Source organism: Moschus berezovskii, chromosome 9, assembly GCF_049115385.1.
Source record: "Moschus berezovskii isolate FMDL1 chromosome 9, NW_MosBer_1.0, whole genome shotgun sequence".
NCBI lineage: Eukaryota > Metazoa > Chordata > Mammalia > Artiodactyla > Moschidae > Moschus > Moschus berezovskii.
Genome location: NC_142468.1, coordinates 26,472,233 through 26,498,845, shown reverse-complemented (window position 1 = coordinate 26,498,845; position 26,613 = coordinate 26,472,233). Strand labels below are relative to the sequence as shown.

The following is a 26,613-nucleotide window of genomic DNA, read 5'->3' as shown; positions in this document are numbered from 1 at the left end:
TTTTTAATGCCTGGATTTTTCCATCAGTAAAGCTGGCAATTAGGCTTTGCCTGGTTTGGGGATTTTAGGGTGAAATTTCAATAACAGTGCAGTTGTTTACTAGAGAGTGTGTTCACAGGTATGTGTCCCTTGGGAACCGTCTCTGAGAACAAGAAGAAACCAGGCTGGGGAGCAGCTGGTCTTGAGAATCTGATTTGATGGGAGGATGGAGCAACTCTCCAAGACTGCCTGGCTTTTCTGTGTTTTGTAGCCTATTCGTGGCTGTTCTTGGCAACAGGGAAACCCATATATCACCATGGTCTGCTCCCTACAAACAAGCCTGCATTACCTAAGCGGGGAGGGAATCTTTTGCCACTAGAAGAGGTGGCAGGAAACACAGAGAGAAGTATGTTTACCACTGAGGCTGGGTGGAATTCCTGGGAAAAACCAATAAACGTTCCCCCGAAGCCTCTGAGTCAGAACTTGGCCCTGACAGTGGGCTAAACTTTAACATGAACTTGCCAGTTTCACCTGCATGCCTGGCACTCCCCATGTACTCTTCAGGGCTTCCAGACACCTCTTCCTGACTGCCCTTCTGGGACCCTCTCCAGGAAGGCCATGCAAATCCTGAGAAGAGAGGTAGGGGTGCTCTCTTCCTTAGGTACACGCCATCCCTTTTCTCCAGGACACTTTGAGTCACCCGGGCTCTCACCTTACATGATTGGATAAAACTGATGAAGCTCTGCTAAGGTAGCTCTTTGTTTCCAACTTTCCCTCAGACTGGCCCCCTTTTCAGAAGCTTGTAATTTTGGACACGCACTAACACAGCTTTCTACAAGGACAGTTGTTGTTCTGGAAACTGCACTGGCTTAGTAGGCAGAAAGTCTCAGTCAGTGGCTCCCAACTCTGGCTGCAAATGAGAATTGCAAGTAGAGATTTTTCTAAATAGAAATGCCAAGATCCCCCTCCAGAGATTTCAGTTCCCGTTGGTCCTTTTCAGCTTGACTCTGCCACTGTTCCCTGGGGCCCCTAGGCACCCGTTCCCTTATCCGTTGAACCTGGGTAATCATCTTCCTTATCTCACAGAGAAGTGACTGTTCCGATGGAGGAGATAAAGGTTTATGAGTTCTCTGTAAATTGGAAAATACAGATTTAAGATTTTAGGCTACCGTTGCCCTGCCTTGTTTTACTCCTTCCTTGTTTTAGCTTTACCTCCAAACATTCTCTGCCTCTTCCATCAACTCCAGACCCCAGAGTATAGTATTCAACAACCCCCAGACCCCTAGACTCCAGATTGTCTTGTTCTCTGGGGGTATCCAAGCATAGTGAAGAAGTGAAGTGAAAGTCGCTCAGTCGTGTCTCTTTGTGACCCCATGGACTATACAGTCCATGGAATTCTCCAGGCCAGAATACTGGAGTGGGTAGCCTTTCCCTTCTCCAGGGGATTTTCCCAACCCAGGGATTGAACCCAGGTCTCCTGCATTGCAGGTGGATTCTTTACCAGCTGAGCCACAAGGGAAGCCCAAGAATACTGGAGTGGGTAGCCTATTGCTTCTCCCAGGGAATCTTCCCGACCCAGGAATTTGAGGAGGATTCTTTACCAACTGATCTATCAGGGAAGCCCATCCAAGCATAGGGCTAAGATGAACTTCTGAAAGATTACTTAATCCTGCCTCATGCCTTTAGGAAGACCTGTTCCATTCCAAGAGATGAGAACCTTCTTGGCTCTTAGATATTCAGCATTCCCCCCACTCCCCACCCCACCTATGACAACTCAATCTTATTTCTGCAGTGTGTGTCCACAGCAGAACAATGGGTGCTCTGCTTGGGCTCCCCTGCAGGTGGCATTAGGAGAGGCACCAAATGGAAGACGTTTGCTACCCACAATGTCCTTCTACCTTCCCCTGAACCACCAGGGCCCCATGGAGACCCACTCCTGGGGATTCACACAGGCAGTCACAACTGTGATTGGAAATATTCTTTATTTTGTAAACATCTGTGTTTAAAATAGATGAACCCTGCTCACAATTCCTCTACTGGACCCGAGACACAGCACACAAAAGTTCCCCCGTCACAAGGAGAAGGTGGGGCTCACGAGCAGGTGCCAGGGGTGGCGCTGAGTCTCAAGACAGCAGATGCAGATGTGGTCACGAGTCCACAGGCAGGCGTACCTGCTCAACAGTCTAAGGCCGGGGCGCAGGCCACCTCCTGGATCAGAGTTCAGGGATGAGAGGCCGACTCTGGTACCTGGTGAGCCTAGCTGCCCCCTAAAATCCCAGCGCCCCTCCTGCCCCATACCTCTCCCCAGCAGTGGCCCCGTGGATGCGGCTTCTCAGGCCATAGAGTCGCAACCCCAAGGTTTCCCTTCCAGAACCCCTAGGGCACATAAAAATATAGTCCCTTTCCTGAGGGGGCTAAGAGAGGAAGGCAATGGTGCTCAGCCAGATCTTCAAGGAAGTGGCGACGCTGATCCACAGACTGGAGCCAATGGCCAGCATAAACTCCCCCTCCCTCAGGTCCTGGTGGAGGGCACACCATGGGCTGGCACTGCCAACCCCCCACCCCAGAGTTGACGCTGCCTATGTTTAGACATTCTAGGAGTCAAATCCTCAAGGAAGCATTCTCAGCTGTGGTCGTGACTTCATCCTAGAGAGTCAGCTCTTTACATTTCTCATCAGCCGACAATTCTAATTACTCTTTTTCCTCCCAATATAACCTGTCCCACGTCCCTACATCCTGAGCTGCCCTCTCCTGACGTGGTATTAAGAGTCAGGAGGGAAGGTTTGGCGATTTCATCCCTCACCATTTTTTCCAGAGGAGTCAGTGTGGCTCTTAATCCTTCATACATGTGTGTTTGGACTTTAGTTCTTATTAACGACTGGTGAATATGCGATGCCTAGTTCTTTGTTTCGCTCCAGCACCAGCCATGCCTCACAGCTTATGACCGATCCTCCTCCCGAGGCTTCTCCCATCTTAGGAAGGTGGGGAAGAACCCTCCTAGAGCTGCTAACTGACATGTTTCCCCCCTCAAAGGGCCTCCTGCAAACTGCTCTGGACTGTATGGAGTTAAAGAAACTTCTTTCTGAAACAAAGGGCCCTGGAAGAGGGAATCCGCTTCCCCCCACCTGTCGCCACAGGGCAGTTGGCAAACCCATGAGCCTCTGACTCAGGAGCTCCAGGAACAAGATGAGCACTTGGTCCTGAAGGCTGAAGGGACAGCACCACGCATTTCTACCCAGGGCTCGCCTGCCTCCTGCCCACGTGCTCCCACCCTTCTTCCACAGACTCTGGGTCTCGGGAGAACCTTAAGGGCCAAAGGCTGGGCTCAATGAAAGACCACCAGCCTGGTTCTGTCCCCTGTCACCTGCCAGGGGGTGTTGGGGAAATGCCCTTCTTACATAAGAAATGGAAGATGGGGCCCCGGAATCCCTGCTGCCGCCTAATTCCCCTCTGGCTTGCAAACTGCTGTCCCAGCTCTTAACCTGCAGGAGCTGGCCCTTCTCCTCCAAACACTCCCCTTCCTGCAGCATGTGGTTGGCTCCGGGGTGGGGGGGCTCTCCTCACCCCTGCAGTGCCCACAGGCCTTGATCCACATCTTGAAATTCAGGAGCCCAGGGGGTACGGGAGGTAGAGAATGGAGGTGACTTTTTACCCCTGCCACCCCTCATCATTTGTTTTTTTCTTCTCTGAAGCACCTGTCTCCGAGCTCAGGTCCCCCAAGAGGCAGGTGGGTGGGCAGTCAAGCGCGGGGTAAACTGGGGTGGGGGGGAGGAGAGCCTCGGATGTGGGGACCACCAGTCAGGGCTTCCCTTCCTCCCTGGCACTCCTCTCTGCCTAGTCACCTGGATGGCAGGCCCGTGGCACAAGAAGGGGCGGGTGGTGGCCGGGGGAGATGGAAGCAGCTCCAGGGGCTGCAGGTGGGGCTTCTCCCAGGAGCAGAGCAGGGGGAGGGCAGCCCTGGGCCTGAGTGAGGAGGAAGGGGAGGGCGCTGCCCCAGCAGTGACGCGCGGGCGCGGGGAGGTAAGGGCTCCACACGAGTACGGCTGAGCAGAAGGGAGACCGAAGTGGGAAGAAGCGAGAAACAGTCAAGAGGAGACCAGACGCAGCGAGACGAGGAACCCACAGCGGCCCTGACTCCAGACTCGGGCATTGCCTGGGGCTCTGGGCAGTGAAGACGTGCTTGTCACACACGGTGGGGCTTGCAGCAGGCCTGTGGCTGGGGACACAGGCTGGTGGGGCCCCCCCGGGTGGAGGGCGGGGGGCGAGGCTGCTCCCCGGGGCCAGGCAGGGGGAGGAGGAGCAGCGGCCAACATGCCGCAGGGTCACCCGAAGGAGAGGGGCAGCGGGGCGAGGCCCAGGCTCCCTTGTGCCCGCAGGCCTCCTGCGGGGAGAGGGGGGTTGTGCGGGGGTGCTCCACGCAGGATGCTCAGCACCAGCAGGTTTTTGAAGAGTTTGCCGGGCCCTCAGGTTTGCCTTCATCCTCCTCCAGCTCCGCCAAGGCCAACTCGTGGTTAGCACGTGTCCGCAGACCTTCCAGCTCCTTCCTGTGGGCTTGCAGCACCAGCTCTGTCAGGCGCGTGAAGGACTGGGAAAGCAAGGAGCATAGTTGGCCAGGCATCTCCCCCTCTTCCCCAGCGCCCCTGTGGCTGCCCCCCGCCCTGCCCCCTGCCCAAGCAGGGCTCATCTGCTCTTGGCCCCTCGGCTGCCTCACCACTCCACTGGACTCAGCCCAGGAGTACTCACCTCTTTAATGTTGAGGTTGGTGCAGGCACTTGTTTCGTAGAAGTCCATGCCATACTCTCTAGCCAGCTGCAAGAGAAGAACATTCCTGAAAGGGAGTCAGCAAGGGGAGGTGCCCCGCAGCACCTGGCACATCCTTCTGCTTCCGCGCTCAGGGCCCCTGCTGTGTCGTGACCATTTCTCAGGAGATAAGTAGATCACTTCTCAGATGAGACTGGGAGCTTCGAAGACAAAGGCCAGCAGAGATCGGGAGAAGGTGCTCCATCCATGCACCCCCACTCCCACCCCACCCAGCTACACACAGGCACACGTACGCACACATCATGTATCAGGAGACAGAGGCCCAAAATGTTGTGGCGAATTAATGAAAAACATGGGCTTGTCGGTCAAACAGACCCAGACTTGAATACCAGTGCTGTCACTTAAGAGCTGGATGACAACTTACTGATTCCCTTTAAGCCTCCCAGCTTCGTCGTCTGCTCAAAGGGGATGAGTGTGTCGATCAACCAAGGTTGTGGAAGGATTAAATGCATCTGTCTCTAAGCACTTGCTTAGCACAGGGCCACACATACAGTACTCAACAAGTACAAATATTCTAGTAGGAGCTAGCTTCTACTTTCAAACTTTTCAATGAGCATGTGTTCTTTTTTATTAATATACTAAACAACAATTTTATTTCAAGGGCTAATGGATGCTATTGACTGAAGAGGGACAGAAAAGCTCCTGAGACCCCTCAGAGTAAGTGGGTGACTCTGGCCTCAGTGGCATCCATCGTTCCTCCTGTTCTCTGGGAGCAGGGTTTCCCTGTTTACTCAGACATTCCCTCAGTACCATCCTCCTGCCCTCTCTGCCACCGTGGCTTCTCTGACTGTGGGCCCTTCATTCCCGCATTTTCCTTCCAACCTCTGTCCAGGTGTCGGAGGACAGGGAGTGGGGATGGTGGTGGGGTGGGATGAGATGACTGTGGGACAAAGCTGCTCCTGGAGCTGCTAGAGAAGCAGCAACCTGAAGTCCTTCTTCCTTGTTGACGGGATGGGCTCTCAGGCAGAGGTAATCCCACTCTTGGGGCCTTGGAGCTGAGACAGGGCTTTGTTTCAGGATAGACCCCAAGTCACTGTCCTTAAGGATGGCAACTCACCAAATGCCTTAGGCCGCTGTGGGAGGTGGGATGGAGGGGTGCCCGATAGTGACTGAACCCTGGGCCCTACTTCTTAGGACTGGCCCTGGAAGCCCGTGGAAAGCCCAGGGAGGGATTCGGCCAGCTCGCTCCCACTTACCTGCTGCCCTTGTTCTCTTCCCACCTGCCGTTTCTGCTCTTCATCGGCCTTGTTCCCTATAAGTATCTTCTGGACACCTTCTGGTGCGTACTAGGGCCAGAGGAAGGCAGAGCCGCCAGTGAGTGCGGCCCCCCATCCCACCCCATCTCCCCACCACACAGCCTCCATGGGCGTGCATGCCAGCACCAAAGTTCAGAGCCCCAGGGACAGAGTGGGCCAACGGGGTGCGGGCGCCAGGCTCCCCCAAGTACCACGGCTGACCCCAGGGGTCCCAGAGGGATGTCATGGGGCCATCGAGGATAGAAGACACTGGCGCTCCCTTGGGTTGGACAGCTGGAAAGGATCCTGGACTTAAGTCCAGCCTCTCACTCTACAGATAAGGAACTGGGACTCAGAGTTTCAGAGCTGTGGTGGCAGAGCCAAGACTGGAACCCCAACCTCCCAATTCCACCTGGTCCTGAGAGTTCGGGTAGAAAATTATGCACAGGGGAGGCTCTGTACTAACTCGTTTCTGGGGAAGACACAGCCATGGACGCCTGGCAGGGTTCACAGCATGAGGGCATGGCTGCTGGGGACTCACCCCCGTGTCTTACCCACGGAGGCGGCAGCCAGGGCTGCAGAGGAAGGGGAGAGTTCCTGGTAGTGTCTGCTTGCCAACTCTGACCACCTTAGCCCTTCCCGTGTGGGCCTCGCCATGCTCTCCCCTCCCAGTACCCTTCCCCGCCCTCACCCCCCACCTCGCCACAGTGAGGCCGCGCGTCCTACCTCATCCACATCACTGACCCACTTCATGATGTGCTGGTAAGAGCGCTCGCTGCTAATGTCGTAGACTAAAAATATTCCCTGAGAGAGAGGAGAGAGAGATGGGGGAGGCAGTGCCCAGGGGGGCCAGAAGTGGGGGGGGCACTTTACATGCTGGGTCCCCGTCTCCTCCTTCCCTGCTTAGCATAATGAAGACCCATAAGCACCCAGAAAAATCTCCTTCTCTCAGCCCCCCAAAGCCACTGCTTCCTAGATCAGAGCTCTCTCAGGCAGGAAGGCACATGGGTCTTTGGCCGGGGGAAGAGGGTGGAAGTTGAGGGTGAGGACCTGCCTGTAGTTGAGTGCCCACAGAGGAGCTGATGAACGAATAAATGATCAATAAGTGACTGAAAGACTGCCCTGAGCCCCCCTGCCCCACTCCCCAGGAGGTAATCCGAGGGCCCACTTGGGGATCAGTGGCACAGATCTCAAACGCCCAGAGCCAGGCATGTGGGTGGCAGCATTCTACTTCTAGACCCTGAGAACAGTGTCTCACCTGGGCCCGTCGATAGTACTGCTTTGTGATGGTCTGATATCTCTCCTGCCCTGCCGTGTCCCTGAAATAGAAAGGCAGCTGGTCAGAAAGGCAGGGACCGTGGAAGCTGGTGGGGAGGGGAGAAACAGGAGCTGGGAGACCCTGTGCCTTTGCAGGAGAAGCTAGAGAGCTGCAGGGTGAAAAGTCAGTGGAGCTTTGGTCCCCAGGTAGATCCAAACGTATCTGACTCTACAGGAGAGAGGACTGGTTATAGGTGCTGGCGGGGCTTGTGGGGCCTTGTCAACTATACCTGCACCAGCAGCCACAACCATACGTGGGCCTTGGAGGACTGTCTCTAGGATCGGGCCACTGTGGACAGACTGGTGGGACGGGTCCACCTCCAGTCCCTGCGGGGACGTCTGAAGGCAGCGCCCATACCGCTCTGAAATCGCAAGGCTGCTCCCAACGCTGGGAAGGCGGTGCTTCCAAGAGCACCAGGCTAGAGTCACAGCGGCCCCCGGTGGCTACTTGTGGGAACTTCACTGTGCTGCGGTGAGGAACTCTCACGCAAGCAAGGGGAGTAGCCCTCCCTCCTTCTAATCCTACCGCAGTGCAGTGCAGTGCGGGGCTTGGCCCCAACGGAGAAGCTCTATTCGAAGACAAACACACGGTGCTTAGTTTGCCAATTCCTTCTAATTCTTGCTTTTTGGTGACTTTCAGTCAATCCCATAAAGTTTCTTAAGAAAGAGATGAGATGGACTTCCTGGTGGTCCAGTGGTTAAGACTCTGCTTTCATTGCCAAGTGCCTGAGTGCAATCCCTGGTCAGGGAACTAAGATGAGAGATTAAGGCTCGTGGGAGCAGGAGATGGGCTCTGAGATTCCTGCATCTTTCCATCAAAGAGGTGGCCAGTGTCTCCAGATGAAGCCTTGGGGCTGTGCACAGACAGTTCAGGTGCAGCCCGGGGCCTTTCCTTCCACCCAACTCACCAAATCTGTATCCGCACTTTGATGCCATCTACCTCTATGGTCTTCATCTTAAAGTCGACCCCTGGGGAAAGGAAGCAAGCAAGGAAGTTAGCAAGGGTACCTGCTGAGACCTGAAGGAAGGCCCAGGGTACTCATACCTGAAGGTTCTCCTTTTGGTTTAATTTGGCAGAAAGATGGCATGAGGGAAAGGCCTTCTTGAACCAAAAACAGACCCTGGGGAGTGTCCATGGCTTTGAATGGGGATTCCCTTCCTACCCGAGCTTTGAGTTGCCAGGAGTAAAGGGGCTGGGACACACAGCCAGTCAGAATCCACTCCATCGCTGTCTTACGTTGCCCCAAAGCGTGTCGAACTCTACTCCCATGAGAGGTCTTCCTGTCTCTACTTCTGCACAGAACCACCTGTATGCATCCTTCCTGGAACGGTGTTTCCTTGGAACAGTAGTCTACTTTTTGCCTGGGTTGTTTCTCTCTCTGCTGTATTAGCAACTGGGAGGGGTTAATGGCGCTGTCATGAATGTAGAAAAGGCAGAGATTGGGGCAAAAGAGGACTTTCACCCATGGTGAGTATGAAGCTTCTGGCACCTAGCAAAGGCCCGCCAAGGAGATGGCCCAGTGCACGCGTTGTTGAATAGGCCTGGCCACAAGAGGCACTGCTGTTTACCAGAAGGAGAATGGGCTTGAACATCAGGCCTGCACTTGAATCCTGACTCTGACCATGTAATTCATAGCTAGGACCCTGGGCGTCTTGCTTCTCTGAGCCTCCATTTCCTCATCAGTAAAATGGGGACATTACCAGTCATTTCAGAGAGTCACTGAGAAGACCAAATGACATCCTGTGCCTGGCACCTGGTGGCCATTCACTCGGTCACAGCTGTCACTGCACCGAGGACAGGCCTGGTGCACACAGGTGCTCCTGGGTGACTGCCAGTGACCGTGTAAAGAGGCAGTGGCACAGCACAGATTCTCACCTGCCCAGGGGCTTGAGGAGCTAAGCTGCCACGAGACACAGGAACGTAAGCGGTCTGGCAAACCAACCCAGGGAGGAAATATATCCGGGGATTTTTGCGATAGAAATCAGTGCCACCAGCAGCACGCAGGCATCAATCTGGTGACAGCAGAGATGGGGTGCCTCTCCCCAGCCCTAATCGTGTGAGGTGCTGTGCCCAGTGATTCAAGGGCTACGTCTAGTAAGGTGGCTAAGCTGCGGTTTTCGTGCACTCCCTGGAGACAAGTCGGGAAGGGGCACCATTAACCGGCAGTCAGGTGGGGAACAGGGTGAAGGCTGACTTCTGGACCACAGTCCCTGGGCTTTACAGCACAGCCCCAAAGTGCTGAAATCCCCAGCGCCATCCACCTCGGTATGAATACTTCGCTTATCCATCCTGCCCCAAACACAGACAGATTAAATTCAGCATCAAGACCAAGCATCATTTAATGAAAAGGGAGGAAAAGACTCAGACCAGACAACCTGAACTAAATCAAGTTGGTCGGACATGAATCATTTTTCACCTGCCCAAGCTGATTCATATCTATTGAGCTGTACTTTTCCGAACGTGCGACATCTGGCAGCAATTCTTCCAAGGGTGCCCAGAAAGTAGAAAAGCAGAGGGAGAAGGAAGGAGAGGGGGCCCTTGGGCAGGGGGGTGGTGCACAGAAGTGTGCTCACCCGCTCCCTAAACAAACAGTTGTTAAGAATTTGCTTCTCCGCAACACCTGCATGGAAAGGAATCAAGAAACCTTTGCTCTTTCCTCTTACAATGCCTTCTTCCTAGGAGAACAGGTGATGCTGTTCATTTTATAAAAAAAACCTGGCTCATCCTCCTACCAGCTCCGTCCAAGGACAGTGCCTTTCGCAAGTGGTCACATAGGTGGGGCTGGTGAGAGAGAGGGGTCTATTTCCTTTATTCCACAAACTTCCATGGGAACTTTATGCCCTGTGCAGTGCTAGGTGCAGACAGACTGGCCAAGAAGACAGATGGCCCCTGCCCGTCCAGAGTTTACTGGAAAGGAAACAGAGGCCAGGGAGGTGAGATAAGGAGTCCCAGGTCGGCGCAGCAAGTAGTCAGGGCCTGTTTGAGGGCAGGGCCCTTGCGCTGTCTCTCGGGGAAATGAGAGGAGAGCTGTGTGTTACCCAGGCGGAGGGGTCTTACCAACGCTTTTCTGGAAAAGCACTCAGCGAGGGGTAAAAGAGGACTTTAGCCCCAGAGCCGGGACGCTTCCCCCCGAGACTGAAGGCAGGTCTGAGGAGAAGCAGGGCTGACAAAACAGGGAGCCGCCCTGGGAGCGAGCACTGGGCTTGGCCTCCTCCTCTCTTCCTTCGCTTCTCAGCTGCGTGGCCAGGGAGCAAGTCTGCAGAATTCTGGGGGCTCCCAGCACCCCCCCCCCCCCACCCCACCATCTTGCAACCAAGGTCTTCCTGACCACCTATCAAACCTGTAACACCTCTGAGAAGTGAAAAAAAAAAATCAGCTCTTCCCTGCAGGAGGGAAGAAAGAGTCTATGCCTTCTGAGGGGTCCCCTCCGCCTTTTTAAATGGAAACAGTAACAGCCCAGAGATCTTCCAGGGGAATCTGCTCCTCTACTCTGTTCCCTACTCCCTGTGCCTTCCACCATGTCCGCCTGCAGTCAGCCCCGGTCCCCTGTGCCCGCCCGTGGCCCCTTCCTGTCCCTGTGTGGCTGCTGGCTGTTTCCACCGCTGAGCACTGCTGGGCAGAGTCAGAACGCTGGCCTTGTTCGGTCACCCAGCAAATCATGCCTTGCCACCTCAGCCAGCCCTCGCTGCTGCTCAGAAGCTGTTTATACGAGGTGGTTCGCCCATCACATCCCTCACAGCCACTGTCCTTCATGCTGAAGGGCTCGGCCCCGGTCCACCCCCACTCCCCTCCCCGATCGCTGAAAGTATCCAAGAGAACACCTTGTCCACTGTCTTAGGGGCAAAGTGACTGCTGCCCGATGAAGCTTTCTTCTGAGGCCCACGTCATTTCCTCAGGCCATCCTGTCGTCTACACCTTCCCTGGGGGGAGTCCTCTATCCTTTTCGGGTCTCAGCTGTCCTCAGCCCCCTTTGGGAGCACATCCCAAGTTTCACCTGTGTTGCATCTTCAGCCTTTCCTGGGAGAAGACAGATTCTTTATCTGCCTCCACCCCCAGAGTGTTCTCACTCTGGCTCGGCTAAAGCAGCACTTCTCAAGCTTTAAAGTTTATGCAAATCACGTGGGGACCGTGTTGAAATGCAGATTCTGATTCAGTCGGTGTGAGATGCTTCACAAGCCTCGGGATGAGGACGATATTACTGGCCCACGGATCACACTTTTGACAGCAGGCTTCTCAGGACAGTGGTTCTCAAAGTGTGGTCCCCAAACCTCCAGCATCAGCCAGGGCTTGTTAGAAATGCCAGCTCCTCAGATCTCTAGCATCCAAAACTCTGGGTGGGGCTGGATATGAATCTGTGGTTTAACAAGCTCTCCAGGGGATTCTAGTACATACTGAATGAAGACTGGGGATTCCATCTGAAATAAGCTTTGCATGTGAGGCATTCCCTTTGCCACAAGGGAGGCAGCACAGGAATTCTCTGATTGTCAAGATCAGCTACTCTGCAGCTCAGCTTTAGAATCACCTGAGGTGATTTTTTAAAAACAAAACGACACTAGTGGGTAGCATAAGATGTTAGGAAAAATCTGAATGAACTTTGTGGCCAATCCAATACTTTGATTTTCCTAGACCTAAAGAATCAGAATTTGAAAGCAAGGGGCTGAAACTTGTATTTTTAACAGGACTGTGAGTGATTTTATTTTTAAATTATTTATGTACTGGCTGTGTCAGGTCTCAGTTACAGCGTGTGGGATCTTTCATTGTGGCATGCACGTTTCTCTCTAGTTGAGGCACACAAACTTGGTTATTCCGTGGCGTGTGGGATCTCAGTTCCCTGACCAGGGATCAAACCTGTGTCCCCTGCATTGGAAGGCAGAGTCTTAAACACGGGCCACCAGGAAAGTCTCATGGGTGATTTTTAGATAGAGGAAAATCTGAGGCTTCTAATTTAGTGGAAAAGCTATCCTTGGCACTGGAGTCAGAAAGACTTGGGTCTGAATCCTGATTCTGGCACTTGCTGTGTGACTTTGAGGAACTTTCAACTTCTCTGAGCCTCAGTTTGCTTGTCTGTAGAAAGCAGAGACATCACTTTGCCAACAAAGGTCCATATAGTCAAAGCTATGGTTTTTCCAGTAGTCATGTACAGATGTGAGAGCTGGACCATAAAGAAGACTGAGCACTGAAGAATTGATGCTTTTGAACTGTGGTGTTGGAGAAGACTCTTGAGAGTCCCTTGGACTGCAAGGAGATCCAACCAGTCCATCCTAAAGGAAGTCAGTCCTGGGTGTTCATTGGAAGGACTGATGCTGAAGCTGAAACTCTAATACTTTGGCCACCTGATGCAAAAAGTCTACTCATTGGAAAGATTGAAGGCAGGAGGAGAAGGGGACAACAGAGGATGAGATGGTTGGATGGCATCACCGACTCAATGGACCTGAGTTGGAGCAAACTCCAGGAGATAGAGAAGGACAGGGAGGCCTGGAGCACTGCAGTCCATGGGGTTGCAAAGAGTCAGACGCAACTGAACAACAAAACAAGAATGATAATACCACTGGCCTCCTAAGGGTTGGTGTAGGATGTAAATTAGATAATATATGTGCACCTCCTAGTAGATAGAAGATAGTTCCCTTTGCTAAATAAAGGTTCCTGGGGAGGAGCCAGAAAAACAAACCCAGAACACCCTTGTCAGGAGAGACAGCACAGTCTAATCTCTTGCTACTCCTCTACGTTTGCTTGTCTGGCAGCAGCCTGGAAGCATCAACATCACTGGGGAACCTGTTAGAAAAGGCAGTCTTCTGGGCCCCCCAGACCTACTACTCCTAAGGCACACTAATGCTTGAGAACCAATGTCTAGCCCATCTCCAGGCAGAACCACATGCACGGCTCACAATACTGCGAAGCATTACAGCCCGGCCCCTGGCTAGAAGACCCAGAGCCCGTGGTTCTCATACCAGGCCTAGAGAGGAGGCAGGGTGGGGATTATCAGCGTGGGGCACAGAGAATCCAAATAACTTGCTCCTGTTCCCACATCCTATGGCCGAGCCAGAACTGCAAATCGGTCTCTTAAGACCTGCCGGGGGCACCTCTCCTGACCAGCAGCTTCCCAACCCTCCAAGGCTGTGGAATCTCACTGCCTTTCTGTCTCATCCCCACCTTCCCCACACCTGTTCTGTATCACGAGGTGTCTAGCAGTGAGGCAGTGGGCACACATGGAGCAAGCCCACCATAACCTATTTTCAAGGAACCCCTTGCTCCTTGAGAGTTCGTGATTCCATTTTAAGCCCAGAGGCACCACCCTGGACAGCGCCACCTCAGAGTTTCCACAAGCGGGCCGACGTCCCTTCCTGGGCACAGGGGACACTTGGGTGTGAAGGAACTAGCAGCTCCCTCCACAGAGGTTCTTGGAGACCGTGGGGTCTGGGGAGAAGAAAGTCAAGAAGATGTGGTCGTCTCCCACCCAAGGGTCCAAAGCATGACAAGCAGCTCACTGTCTCCTCCTGGGACCTCAGATCCATCAGTCGTGGTATCTGCCACACCCAGCAATCCGTTCTGGGTGGAACTGCATAGCCTGAAGCCTCCGCTCGGGGAAGCAGGGCTAGCTGCAGCATATTCTTTGTGGAGAAGCAGCTCCTGCCTGGACCAGCGTGGATGTATAACCCCAAAGAGAGCCATCAATGGGCTTGCTGGTGACCCACAGCATGACCTGGCCGACAGGGGCAGGGGAGCTAGCTTAGCCTATCAAAGCAGCACCTTCCAGGTGGCGCAAAGGGGACCAGGCAGCTGGCCCCAAGAGGAGCAGGAGGCAGACAGATGTGTGGCCTCCCTGCAGAGCCACCCGTCCATGCCAGGCTCCAGGTCTCAGCTGGTAGGTCTGCTCATACCTCAGCCCCCTTTCCTTAGAGCACATCTCAGAATGCCAGAAGAGCCTCAGCCTGTGCTTGCCCACAGCTCCCCTAGGCTGGCAGTCTTCTCAGCTACAGGCCTGGGAACAGATGATGTACCCTGCTCCTCACCACCTCCCGCTTCTTGTCTTCCAGCCCCCACTAGATGCACAGTACCTATGAGGCAGAGGAGAAATTTTGTATTTGAAAAAATTCTGTGTCTGTTTTCAAAATCTCCACCTGCATCCCAGCTCGGTGCCAGGCATAAGAGTAGCAATTCCATTAGCAAAATCTCCCCCTGCCCCAGAGAGTAGAAGGAGGGGTGGGTGCCCATGGCTCAAGAGCAGGGGTGTGTGTCCTGCTGTCTGAACACCCCTCAGTCAATGACAAGAAAACGCCTCAGTGAAGCGACAGTGCCAGGTCCTGACGTACCTGTGATGGTGGTGCCCTCACCACCCTCGTGGCCTCTGGGCTCCTCCCGGGTCCCTGGCTGTGGGGCTCTCTCCCTCAGCAGGAACCTGCAGTGCCTGCCAAGCCCCACCTGAGCCCAGGAACACAGTCACAGCACTGGAGGCCGTGCTGTGAGGACTGGGGCTCGGAACAGAGGGACCAGGCAGGGGACATGGTGCTGGCACTGCCCCCACTCCTAAGACAAGCTTAGGAGCTTACTGCCAGCCCAGTCTAGCAGCGGAGGGCCTGTGAAGACCAGGGAAAGGAGGGGACAGGGTATATCCAGGGGACCAGCACTCCTCATCTCTGTCTGCCTCTAGAGAAAGCCCTGGAAAGCACAGAAGGAGTGTGCAGCTCAAGAAACAGACTGGCAAGGTCATTAACAGCACAACTGTGGGGCCAGAGTTTGGTTCCAATCCTGCCTTTACCACTAATTACCTCTGTGGTCTTGGGAAAGCTACTCAACTTCTCTTTGCCTTCGTTTTCCCACCTGTAAAATGGGGATGACATTCCCTATTGTCACAGGATTTCTGTGAGGATCATGAGATAAACCCACAACAGAGCCTAGCACATTGAGTTTTATTAAATGTTAGTTGAGGAAGCTATCGGTGTCCTGGGAAGGGGATGAGATTCGGTTCCTGGCTTGGGGGATGGAAAGAGCGCTAGAAAGTTGGAAGGGGCTCGTGTTGGGACAAGGAAGGACAGAGGTGCAAAGACGGGGGTCAGCCACCCTAAGCCGCAGCATTTCAACAAAAAGTGAAAATGCTGCCCGCCGTGGGAGCTAGATGGCCCCCGGAGTCTGGCTACAACCTGAAGTCCGGCAAAGTTAGCTGTGCCTGTTGGCGGGCCAGCACCTCATGGGTTAATGTCAGGTGCCAGGTTGTATGCCCGCCCAGTGCCATGGGCATCAGGTGGAAACAGGGTTTTTCTGTGCCAAATGCTATCACTATGATCAACTGCAGCCCAGAGGCCCAGCAGCCTGGGGACCCGAGCCTTCTCAGCAATGTGACACCACCACAGGAACCACTTAATACACCTGAAACCCAAGGCAGACACCCAATCCCTGGAGCCACGGTGGTTCCAGTTACGAAGCTCGTCCTAGGAAGGCCCCCAGCCCCGTCCCCTGCAGCAAACCAGCATGTGCTGTGTGCACGGCGCTCTCAGGGGACAGGGCAGGAGGTCACTCTGAGAAACCCCAACGCCGTCTGGAGGAAAGGGCAGACCCTGTGGGGCTATGGCTTTCTGATTTTGCCACCCAAACAAGGCACCAGAGTGATGCCCTTCCTTTAAGAAGACAGCAAAGTGTAACGCCATGTCCCTGCCAGCTGAGGGACAAGTGAGGGGAAGAACAAGGAGACGGGGAAGACGAAGGACAGCTAAGAGAAAAAGCTCGAGAGAAGATTCCAGACAGAGGCTCAGGCCACACGACGGGCCTCACACCAGTCAGGTGAAGGGCAGGGAAGAGCGTTCTCTGCCCCAAACCTGCCACTTGCTACATCCTTCTTCCTTCTTCCCTTCTGTTTGGGGACTTCCAGCCTCCCTGTCTGTGGGGCTGCATGCCACTGACTTCCCCTTATCCAGATCTGGGATGCCTGTCCCTCTTGCTGGGGAAAACATGTCCCCAGGCTCTCTGAGAAAGGGCATCAGGCATCATTGGAACCATCGCACTCTGGGAGGGGTGGGAAGCAGGGCTTCTGGCAGAGCCCTGATCCTCTAACTCCCAAGGCTTTGATTCAACCTGAGGTCAAAGGCCCTGGTTCAGCTGTCCACCCACCAGACAGACGGGTGATGTCAGAACAACATTCCCTCTCTCTTTTCTAAGACACAATCAGATGCAGTGCACGTGATGATAGGGGGGACAACTCTGGAGGCTACTATTTTCACAACAGATCTTGAGATTCTCTGGAGACGCAGGAACCCAAGGGCTGTTACCACACAGGAGGGTTTCCTGGTCAAACATGAACTTCCGTGATGCTGGGAGGAATGCGTGCCCCACTGCTTGAGCCCTGGGAGCTCCTACTGCAGAGTCCTGGAGGATCACTTCAGCAGCCTGGCTGAGCTGCTGGGCGTCGTCCGACACCCGCAGTGACCCTGAGCAACAGGCTATACTGACCTTAGTCTAAGACACTGACCGCTCACGTGTGCGCTCACCAGAGAGGACCCCACTCACACAGGGATCACAGGAGCTGCCTTCTTGCTCCCTGCTCTGACTGAGCTTCTCCTGTGGCACGTATCTGAGCAGAGAACTTACCGGAAACTGTTCACCGCTGACAGAACTCTCCCCATCTTCTCACAATCCCAAACACACGAGTACAGAGTGAGTTTCTTACTGTCTGTGAGTCCCCAAAAAACCAGTGCCACTTGCAGATTCCCTCGAGGGAAGTCCTACTGTTCATTCATTCATAACAAACTGTTACTGTTAGTTCGTGTGCCAGGAACTAATAAGCCAGGGGACACAGCTTGAATTACACAGAAATATCCTTGACTTCAGTGGGCTTCTATTACAGTGTGGAAGACATAATAAATAGGGAAACCAGTCATTCCAGACAGTGAGAAGTGTTGAGGCAAAAGCAGAATCATGGACTAGAGGGTGAGGACACCCAGGTACGGCCTGCTCTAGCTGGCTGGTCAGAGAAGACCTTTTAAAGGAGGTGACACCAGAGCTTAGGACGGGATGACAAGACACCACCAGCCGGGAGACGGTCTGAAGGATCACGGCCCCATGCAGGGAAGGCGGCGAACATCCGTCAGGCTGGAACACATTTCAGAGACACTCACAGTTCCTCAGAAGAGGAAAAGTACAGGGGCCACGTCATTCTGTTCTATTATAGAGAAGGAAAGCTCGGCAAGGGGGCTCCTGGGGACCCACCCTCCTCAGGCACATGTGCGCACACACCTTCACATACACAGGAACTCATCTGGAGGCTCTACCTGAAGGATGCACTGAAAAACCCCTCAAATGCTGGCAAGGCCCACTTGGAGACTCCTCACGCCCACTTTATGATGAGATTTCTACCCGAAGGGCTCGTGTGTGTAAAGTGCCCCGTTCCTGTGCAGAGGGGGTGCTCAGGAAACACCGGTCCCCTTGCTCTCCCCACGGCTGCATGCGCAGACCCCCACAGGGCCTCCAGGCCATGGGCCACGTGCTCCAGCCAACCCCATCCTGCCCCACTCGCACAGGACCTGGGCTTTGCTCTGACAGCTGACTGCCTAGTGGTCGGTGGGTACTGCTGAGGCAGCCAAGGTCTGCCAGGCTTCTGACCACCCACTCCTCCACCCTCTGCCAAGCCTCTTGCTGGTTGGGCCTGTCAATGTGGCCCAGAAGCAGAGGGCAAAAGGGGGAAGAAACAAGGGCCTGGAGCCTCAGGAGCAAACATCTCAGAGGGGACAGGGTCTCTAGACATGTCTGTTCACACACAGAGCCCACAAAGCAAACTCTCAGCAAGGGTCTAGTTGACAAAACCATGACTAGCCACTACCAGCTGGGCCAGCCGGACAGAAGAGTGGCAGCCCCAAGTCGTGAGGTGTTTTCCACACACCCTTCCACCACCCCTCATCCTTTTGGAAACTCTGCTCAGTTCAGAGGCCTCACTCAAAGGCACTTCTGTGAAGCCTTCACCAATTAACGCAGGGGGAATATATCACTCCTCTGTGATTCCAAAGCATCCTGATATTGCTTTTGCATGATATTCTGGTTGTCTATCTGGATGTCTGACTCCTCAACAGCACTGTGAGCTCCCAGAGGGCAGCACAGCATCTTTTTCACTCTATTCTCATGGCCTGGCAGAAGGCAGATACTCAGTATACATGTGTGTGCGCGTCAGTTGCTCAGTCGTATCCAACTCTGCGACCCCATAGACTGTAGCCCTCCAGGCTCCTCTGTCCATGGAATTCTTCAGGCAAGAATACTGGAGTGGGTTGCATTCCCTCCTCCAAGAGATCTTCCCGACCTGGGTCTCCTGCATTGCAGGCAGATTCTTTACCATCTGAGCCACCAGGGAAGTCCACTCAGTATGTATTATTCAACAAAATTGAATAAATGAAAGAAAAAAAACAAGGATACGTAGGTGAGTGAGGGAACAAATGAGTGAACGAATGAAGTCACTACGTTCTGGGAGAAAAGATGAGTAGAGAGGAAATTTTAATCCGAGGAGAGGGGTCAGGCAATGACCCGTATTTCATAGCCAACTGTTGGCCCTCTCTGTGGAACAGGGGGCTCCAGTCACTGAGTTCTCCATAAACATGTTCTCAGAATAGTAACACGAGGGCAATACTCAGATCTCAACTTCAGAGGTGCCCCCAGCCAGACTCCTCAACCATGGCCCCTGACAGTCCCCCAGACTCAGCCAACAGCAGAGGCGCAACTGGCCCTCCAGCCTGGAGCGCTCAGAGCAGGTGAGGGAAGCACTGTTGTCCCCACTTTGGCTCACAGGAGAGGCTCTGCTTGGCACCTTTGGAGGGCCTTCTGGGGTGAGCAAGGGCACGTCCAGTGCAGTTTGGGGCAAGTGGAGGAGAGGAGATGGTTCACGTTGGGGTCACCTCCGTGTAAGATGTGAGTCATCACTTCTCTCGGGCCTCAGTTTTCCTAGTAGTAAAATAGGGTCGATGATTCATTCTTTCCTCCTCAGTGGGAGGAATTAGGTGTCCAGGAAGCTCTGTGATCCGCTTGACAAAGCACATCGCCCAGGGCACAACAGCCAAGGAGAGGTCAGAGGCCTGTGCAGAAAACTGGCAATTTTACAGGGGAAAAGGCACAAATATTAGATTACAGCAGAAGGCACTCTGAGAAGAGCTGGCAAGCAGGGTGGAAGGGTAATGGCCAAATATCGATTTGGACGTTATCAAGCTCATCACCCAGCTGTCTGGAAAGCAGGCAGGAGGAGAGGCGGAGGAAGAAGACGGCGCCGGGGCGCTCGAAGCCGTGGGTGAATCTGCAGAGCTGTGCGGGTGGTACAGGCGCAGAGAGCAGCCGAAATGAGGGTTTTCGAGCCAGGCTCAGGGATCGCGTCCTTGGGGGAGGGGGTGTGTGCAGCAGGGCCAGGGAGCCGGGCAACACGTGGCTGAGGCCGGAGCCTTAAGGCAGAGCCGCCCTGTCCCCTCAGGTCACCTCTCGCCCCACTCCTCCACCTCCCCAAGTCCTCACAAACTCACTCTTCCTTCTCCGCCGCTGGCTCTGCCAGGGCAAGGGGGAAACGGATACCAAAACTGTAATAAAACCCAGAGCCTACTCATGTGCTCCCCAGTTCCTGTGCTGTTCACTGGTGTCCCCCCAGCTCCTCGCCTGGCTCCTGGCTTGGAGCGGCGGGTGCGCCGCAGACAGTGCCTGAATGAGGGAACGCGTGAGTGATGGACAGGAGGGCCTCAGAGCACGTATCGCTCATCTCCAACGTTCCTGTGAACTAGGAATAGTCATAATAAGACAATGAGGACAGCTGCCATTTTTTCTGAGAGCTCTGCCAAGTGCTTTGTATCTGTTAGCCCCTGTAATCTTCACAACGAGCATTAAGGCAGATTCTGTTACTATCTTCAATTTACAGATGTGGACATTAACGACAGAGACGTTAACTGTCTGTAACGCCATGGCGAATCTCAGGCATGTGCTCTTTTTGTCCGACTCAGCTTCTCATCTCGCCTTCTTCAGGGTCTGGGGGAGCTGGGGGGCATAGAGACCCTCCTGACCCTGCCACAGTTCACACAGCATGTATACACAGCGCCTTATGGTCTGGGGGCCCAGAGACCGTGGGACTGCGGTGCCCAAGCATCGGCCCCATGTTTGTTAGGCCATTCGACAGCAGGCTCAGATCTCTCCCTGCTGGTTCTTCCCCAGTCCACTTTCCCCTCTTGAGTTAGCCACAAGCCCTTGCCCCAGGCAGGGAAAGAACAGAACTTCCTGAGAAAGATGATACGGCATCAGCAAACCCAGCTGAGGAACCAGGCCCAAAGCCACAGCCATTCAACCAGTCAAACCAGAAAATCATAGGCCAAAGCCGCCTATGAGCCCAGAAGGTGGCCTTTAAGACGAAACAGTCTCAAGACCAGGTGACAGGCCTCCTCAGGGAAGACCAAGGACTGGAGGGAGAACGCCAACTCACGGGCCATTCCGACAGCCTCCATGCCTGGCTGACATGAGGCCACCACACAGAAAGGAAGTCAAGGTCCCTGCACGGAGATGTCCACTAGGATGGGACATTGTCTCCCTGCTGGGCAGGCAGCGCTAGCCACACGAGGCCTCTCGGAAGGGGCCAGGTCGATGGATTTGAACTACTCCCCAGTTCTGGAGGGAAACAAGAACAGGTGACTGTGTGGGGCTCCAGAACAGGTGTTGAAGCCACAGGATGGGCAGGTGGGGGGAAGAGAGAGAAGGGATGAGCTGAGAGGGTCTGACGTGTCCAGATTCTACCACTGGTCTCCCCTGACTGGTTTCCCAGCCAACATCCTAAATGCCATTTTCTCCCTTCTCCCTGTCATCACCCTGCTCAGAAACCCTTGACACCATTGCGAAGGGGCTCAGGCAGCTCCTCAGCCAGGGCCGCGGTGGCCCCTGCCGTCCTTCCTTCACCAGTGTGACGCTGACGGACAGCGTGCCTGGCCCTGCACTAGGACGACGAAAACAACGAGGAATGAGGTTTGGTCTGACCCTCAAGGCACCTGAACCACAGTTTGGGAGACAGAGAGATAAACAGAGGAATGTTCTCACTCCTCCCCTCTCTTCGGTTCCAGCCAGACTGCCCAGAGTTCCGTGAACACCCACTGAATTCCCACCTCTGTCATCTCTGCTCCCATCACTCCATCTGCTCCTTCCCTTGCAGGAGGAACTGAGAAGCAGCCCACACTCAAGGCCTCGCTCCAGCCTCCCCTCCTCCCTGAGCCTTCCTGCCGCTTCCCATCCACCGGGCCTCCTCTCCTTCTGCGACCTCCTCCATCGAGTGCTTCAGGGAGCATCCGCACTTGTGCACGGGCCCCTCATCATTCACGGGCTGCCTTAGGCAAGTCTTCCAGGGTTATTCAGCTGCTGGTACCGAATGTCATACTTTCATTACTAATATCGATAAGGATCGTCATGCCTCCCCTATATTTGAAGAATGCTTCACCACGTGCTCTCAGATAGATTCTCTCCCTGTGACCAAGGCTCTTTTTTGGCCTGTGTTGCTTCCCCAACGGGATCACAGGCTTCTGTGGGCAGGCAAAGGTGGACTGCAGTCTGTCTCTAACACACCTGGCACTGTACTTTGTGGTGAATGCTTAACGAATTGGTTTAACAGGTGAAGAAATAGTAGGGAACATCGTGGCACTGGCTACCCTCCTCTGCGTGGGCCCCCTTCCAGGTCAGCAGAGCTGCAAGGGCAAGAAATGCCAGCCCAGGGCCACCTACCCACCTGCGGACCAGAAAGAGGAGTGGCGGTCAGTGCCTCTGCCTGCCTGGGAGGTCTCCTCACCACCCCCTGCAGGTTCTTCTCTGGAATGTCACACGCTCTTACAGTAAGTGACCTCAACAGTGAATCACAAATCGACATGGTCCAAGAATCTGAACTCCGTCTTGGCAGTAACTGGAGAATTGCCCCATTTCCCCTATTCACAGAAGCAGCCCTGGGAAAGGCGCCAAGATCAATGTCCAGAATGGTAAGAGAATGTGTCTTAGACAAGGAGCAGCGTGGGAGAGGTGACGCCGGGTTTTATTCATCTGAGAATCTTCAGGGCGCAGTGTTGACCCTAGTTACAGGACACAGTTTTTTGGCAGGGAGCGGGGGGCGGGGGGGAGGGAATGGATAAACTAATGAATAGGACTTGGTAGTACCCATCCTTATGGCCCCTTGATTTGTCTCTTGACTGCCCCTTCCCATCTCCCTGAGGACCTTTCTGTATCACAAAAGGGAAAGCTTTTCTTGACCATCCAACTTTTTCCCTAGGTTCTTAGTTACAGCTGAAAAACATGACCAAGACAACGCAAAATCAAAAACGCAACAGTAAGCTTTAAACAAGAAAGCATTCAAGAAACCCAGTGGGGTGGATTTTAAAAGGCTGGTGTGAAGAAAAGCAGGTTTCTTTCTCTTCCATGAATCCAAACTCCTATACAGTCCTCTGCATCCTAGGGAAAGGCAGGCCGAGCTGTGAGTACAGAGGGAGTCCTCACCTGCTGCAACCTGTCCTCACATCCCATCTGGTTCCTCAGCCACCCTCAGGCATTTCCCCAACATCTCCTCTTCCCTGAGCCTTCCCCAGAGGCCTGTAGCCCTCCCTTGGCCTCCAGACCCTTCCCATTCCTAAGATGTCTCTCATTCAAATAGCAGCCCAGCCCAAGCTCCTGGACATCCAAGGAGCTAGGCTAACAGCTCCCCTGAGGAAGATGAATGCACCTGTCCCCTGACCCTGAGTCCCTTGAAGATAGTGAAGCAAAGAAAGAATGAGATCCTAGGAGCTCCATGATGATGCCAACAGTAGTAATGACCAGCCTTTTCCAGGTTCGGTGTCTGACTGCACTAAGTGCTTTTACAAACATCACCTCATTTAATCTTTACAACACCTGGAGAGGCAGGAATGTGTTATCCTCCCCATTCTACAGATGAGAAACTTACCTGATATTCAAGGTTGCCCTGCCCCAAAGTGAGTGAGCGCCCCATGTCTGTCTGACAACAAAGACTGCCTCTAAACCACGGGGCTCTGTTCTTCCTGGCTCTACCTGCCTCCTCTTCTCTCTTGGCAAGGAGTGGGTGTGGGGAGGGAGGGTGGAAGTCTCAAGTGGAAGCCGAGTGTGGGGCCCTTCCTGACGGGAGAAGGACCCGGTCAGGGCTGAGGCCACTCCAGGGCGTCATCGGAGAACTTGCTAGATGTGGGTGAAACGCCCTCAACTCAGGCCTCTCAGAGGTGGCGGCCACTCAGGGCCCAAGAGTGAAAGACAGCTCAGAGGGGAGGCCACCCACTCCCTCCCAGAACGAGTGATTCCATAACAATCCTGTCCAGCGTATGCCACAAGGCCTTGTCCCCTCTAAGCACGGGCTCAGGCACTGCCGGAGCAGAGATGTATTCTGAGTCTGGCCTGCCTTCTGAGTCCCTTGCCTCGCAAGTAACCCTCCTGGCCCTCAGCCCCCTCAGCCTCCTTCAAAACAAACGCCTCCACTGAGGTTTTTGGGGAGCTGGCTAGCCAAGCCCCATTGCCCGCACACTGGCTCTCACCTTACCTACGCCCTCCTCCGGGTGTTTTCCACCTCCTGGCTTACCTTCACAGCGGCGCCCCGTCAATTCAATCCCTTTGGCCCCTCCCTTCCTCCTCTCGTCCCCGCTTTGGCTCCACACTGGGTCACCCCTGAACTGAGGGGTACCCAGTGACTCGGCTCCCCCTACTCTGAACCCCCTCACCCTGAGCACAAGCTTTCCTTCCCCTCCCCCTCTGCACCTGGGGGTGTGGGGTGTCATATCGGTGGCTATGATTCTCCACTGCCCCAGCTTGGGGTGCCCAGGCCTACGCCACCCCGTTTTCTCGGCTTCTGCGGGGAGGCGCTGCAGCCTGAGGCCCGAGCGCCTACCCTAGTCACCGACAGCAGTAGGCGGCCTGTTATCTCCAGGAACCCAGGCTTAAATCCACAGCCGGCGGCCCCGCACCCTGGGGCTCATCCCCGCGCCCTTGCCTCTGGAGCCCCCGCCTCTAGCCGGAGGGGCGGACCCTTGCTCCCGGACAGGTGGAGGCGGCGGCGGCGGGCAGGGTGGGGCGCCCCCCGGCCATCGCCCCTTACCGATGGTGGAGATGTGCGAGGAGTGGAACTCGTTGTCGGTGAAGCGGCACAGCAGGCAGGTCTTGCCCACCCCAGAGTCCCCGATCAGGAGCAGCCGGAACAGCACATCGTACTGTTTCGCCATGGCTGGGCCGGAGAGGGCCGGGGGCGGCGGGCGGCGGGCTCAGCCCTGCTCCGCCGGGGCCATCGCGGCGCGCGCTCGCCCGGCCGAGAACGGCGCCGGCGGTGGGAAGGAGCGGGGCTGGCCGCGCCGCCTGGCCGCCGCCGGCTCGGGGCTGGGAAGCGTGTGCGGCGGGAGCGCGGTGGGAGGAGAGAGCCGGCCCCCGCCCGCCCCTTCCCCTGCGCCGCCGCCGCCCGGGGAGGAGGCGGGGAGCGCGCGCCGGGGAGCCGACCCCTCGGCGGGGGCGGGCGCGAGGCCGGGGCCGGTGCGCACTCCCCGCCCCCAGGGCGCGCTGCCCCGGCCGGGGCCCGACCCCTTCCCGCCCGCTTCGGGCGGGGATCCGAGACGCAGGGGTGAGGGGGCTGGGGAACGTTTTTGTTTTCCTGTAGACCTTCCGAGTGGACTGGGAGGCTGGGATGCCGCGATGAGCTAGCCAGCCCACCTCCACCAAACTCCTCCCTGGTCCCCCAGTCCCATCCGGAACCTCCTGATAGCTCCGCCCTCCGCGGGAGTTTACCCGGCCCGGGGAGAGGGGCCGAGAGGGACAGTGGCTGGTCCTCACCTGGGCTCACCCCGGGTCGGAAGGCCTCGGTCTGGGTCTGGATTAAAGCGCGCGTCTTCCCTTAGAAGTCGCGGCCTCCAGAAACCCTGGAGAGTATTGCTAGAATTCTCCCTCTCTGCCATCTGGCTTCTCCATAACCTTGCGCGACTGGGTCCTCCCTCCAACCTCCCCCTCCCCCACTAATCCCAGCTTTTTTTTAAACGGGGGAAATGTCTGCTGCCCTTTACCAGGCTGAAAAGACAGCGGATCATAAAAACACTTCCGAATGCACAATCCTTCGGAAGTGTCGCGCAGGCAAATCTCTGTTTTGAGTCTAAGCTGCTTAGGGTCGGCGCTCAGGATGCCAACATATTACTCCAACCCACTGAGTATCTCTGCTGGTGCACACGGCTCCAAAGAAAGAACAGACCTCTGTTCAAGACCCAGTTTACTGCCGCTGACCGTGTTAGCACCAGCGAGAGGCAAATAAATGCTCGCTGGAGCCTAGAGAGTGGCCTATTCCTGAGGATGAGTACAAAGGGAGAGCACGTCTAGCCCGTTAGAGCTTTGAAAAGTGATGAAAAAGAGGGTGTGTTTGACTGTCTTCAGGCTGAGTATTGGAGGTGAATGTGTTTTTCAGTCGTAGGTCAAAGAAAGCAGTAAGTCCATTTACTTGGCTTGAAGAGCTATATTTCAGGCAAAGGGTATAAATTTATAAAAAAGAGGGAAAAAATCCTGAACTGACAGTTACTTGCTGCTGCTGCTGCTGCTAAGTCACTTCAGTCGTGTCCGACTCTGTGTGACCCCAAAGACGGAAGCCCACAAGGCTCCCCTGTCCCTGGGATTCTCCAGGCAAGAACAGTTACTTAGATGGCATTAAAAGCCAAGGAAACCTATGTTGCGGAATCCTCTAAGATGTCCAGGTGTGATTCTCTTCACTGGCTTTACATTGGGCTTCAAGTACATGCTGCGGGCTCTGGAGTTGGGCCCACTTGGGTTCCAGTCCTAGCTCTTCCCCTCACCAGCTGTGCAGTCTTGAGCATGTTATTGAACCCCAGTACTCAGTAAATGCTGAGGGATGGAAATCACCCTTCTTTGATTTCCCTGTGCGTATGTGTGTGTTTTTGTTAGTCACTCAATCTTATCTGACTCTTTGCAACCCCATGGACTGTATCCCACCAGACTCCTCTGTCCGTGGTATTCTCTAGGCAAGAATACTGGAGTGGGTTGTCATTCCCTTTTCCAGGGGATCTTCCTGACTCAGGGATAGAACCCGCGTCTGCCGCATTGCAGTCAGATTCTTGACCATCTGAGCCACCACGTAGGTGGTAAGCATATCCCACAGATGGTCAGGGATGGTTTCAAGGCACTACCGTCGTCCTGCTGTGATTTTCACCCATACCACCATACATGGCCAGGGGGAAGGGTTCAGCTCAGCCTGGCCCTCTCTGGGCACTGCGGTTGCCCTCCCATCGATGGATGGGCACCTTAATGGTCAGTACT

At 54.8% G+C, this 26,613-nt stretch overlaps 1 protein-coding gene and 1 long non-coding RNA gene across 3 annotated transcripts; one reads left to right on the top strand and one right to left on the bottom strand.

The window, feature by feature from the left end:
• Positions 1-1,942: 1,942 nt before the first annotated feature.
• On the bottom strand, positions 1,943-24,739 carry RAB15 (RAB15, member RAS oncogene family). Its single transcript, XM_055436388.2, has 7 exons — positions 24,410-24,739; positions 8,261-8,321; positions 7,294-7,354; positions 6,762-6,839; positions 5,997-6,086; positions 4,723-4,788; positions 1,943-4,564 (listed from the first exon to the last, which is right to left on the bottom strand). The coding sequence occupies exons 1-7, from the start codon at positions 24,531-24,533 to the stop codon at positions 4,406-4,408; spliced, it is 639 nt and encodes a 212-aa protein (XP_055292363.1). The 5' UTR covers positions 24,534-24,739; the 3' UTR covers positions 1,943-4,405.
• LOC129562907 (uncharacterized) lies at positions 20,716-24,495 on the top strand. 2 transcript variants are annotated; one of them, XR_016038172.1, is made up of 6 exons: positions 20,716-20,975; positions 21,162-21,306; positions 21,491-21,667; positions 21,944-22,160; positions 22,261-22,301; positions 22,589-24,495. It is a non-coding gene; the product is annotated as an uncharacterized LOC129562907 (long non-coding RNA). The 2 variants fall into 2 exon arrangements; XR_016038171.1 differs by having other exon boundaries at positions 21,162-21,667.
• Positions 24,740-26,613: the final 1,874 nt, after the last annotated feature.

Coding starts and splice junctions, on each gene's coding strand:
- RAB15 (XM_055436388.2), bottom strand. CDS start 24,533: ATGGCGAAACAGTACGATGTGCTGTTCCGGCTGCTCCTGATCGGGGAC. Junction 6,087..6,761: donor GGGTCAGTGATGTGGATGAG/GTAGGACGCGCG, acceptor CTCTGGCCCTAG/TACGCACCAGAAGGTGTCCA. Junction 4,789..5,996: donor GAAGAGAACAAGGGCAGCAG/GTAAGTGGGAGC, acceptor CTTCTCTTGCAG/CTGGCTAGAGAGTATGGCAT.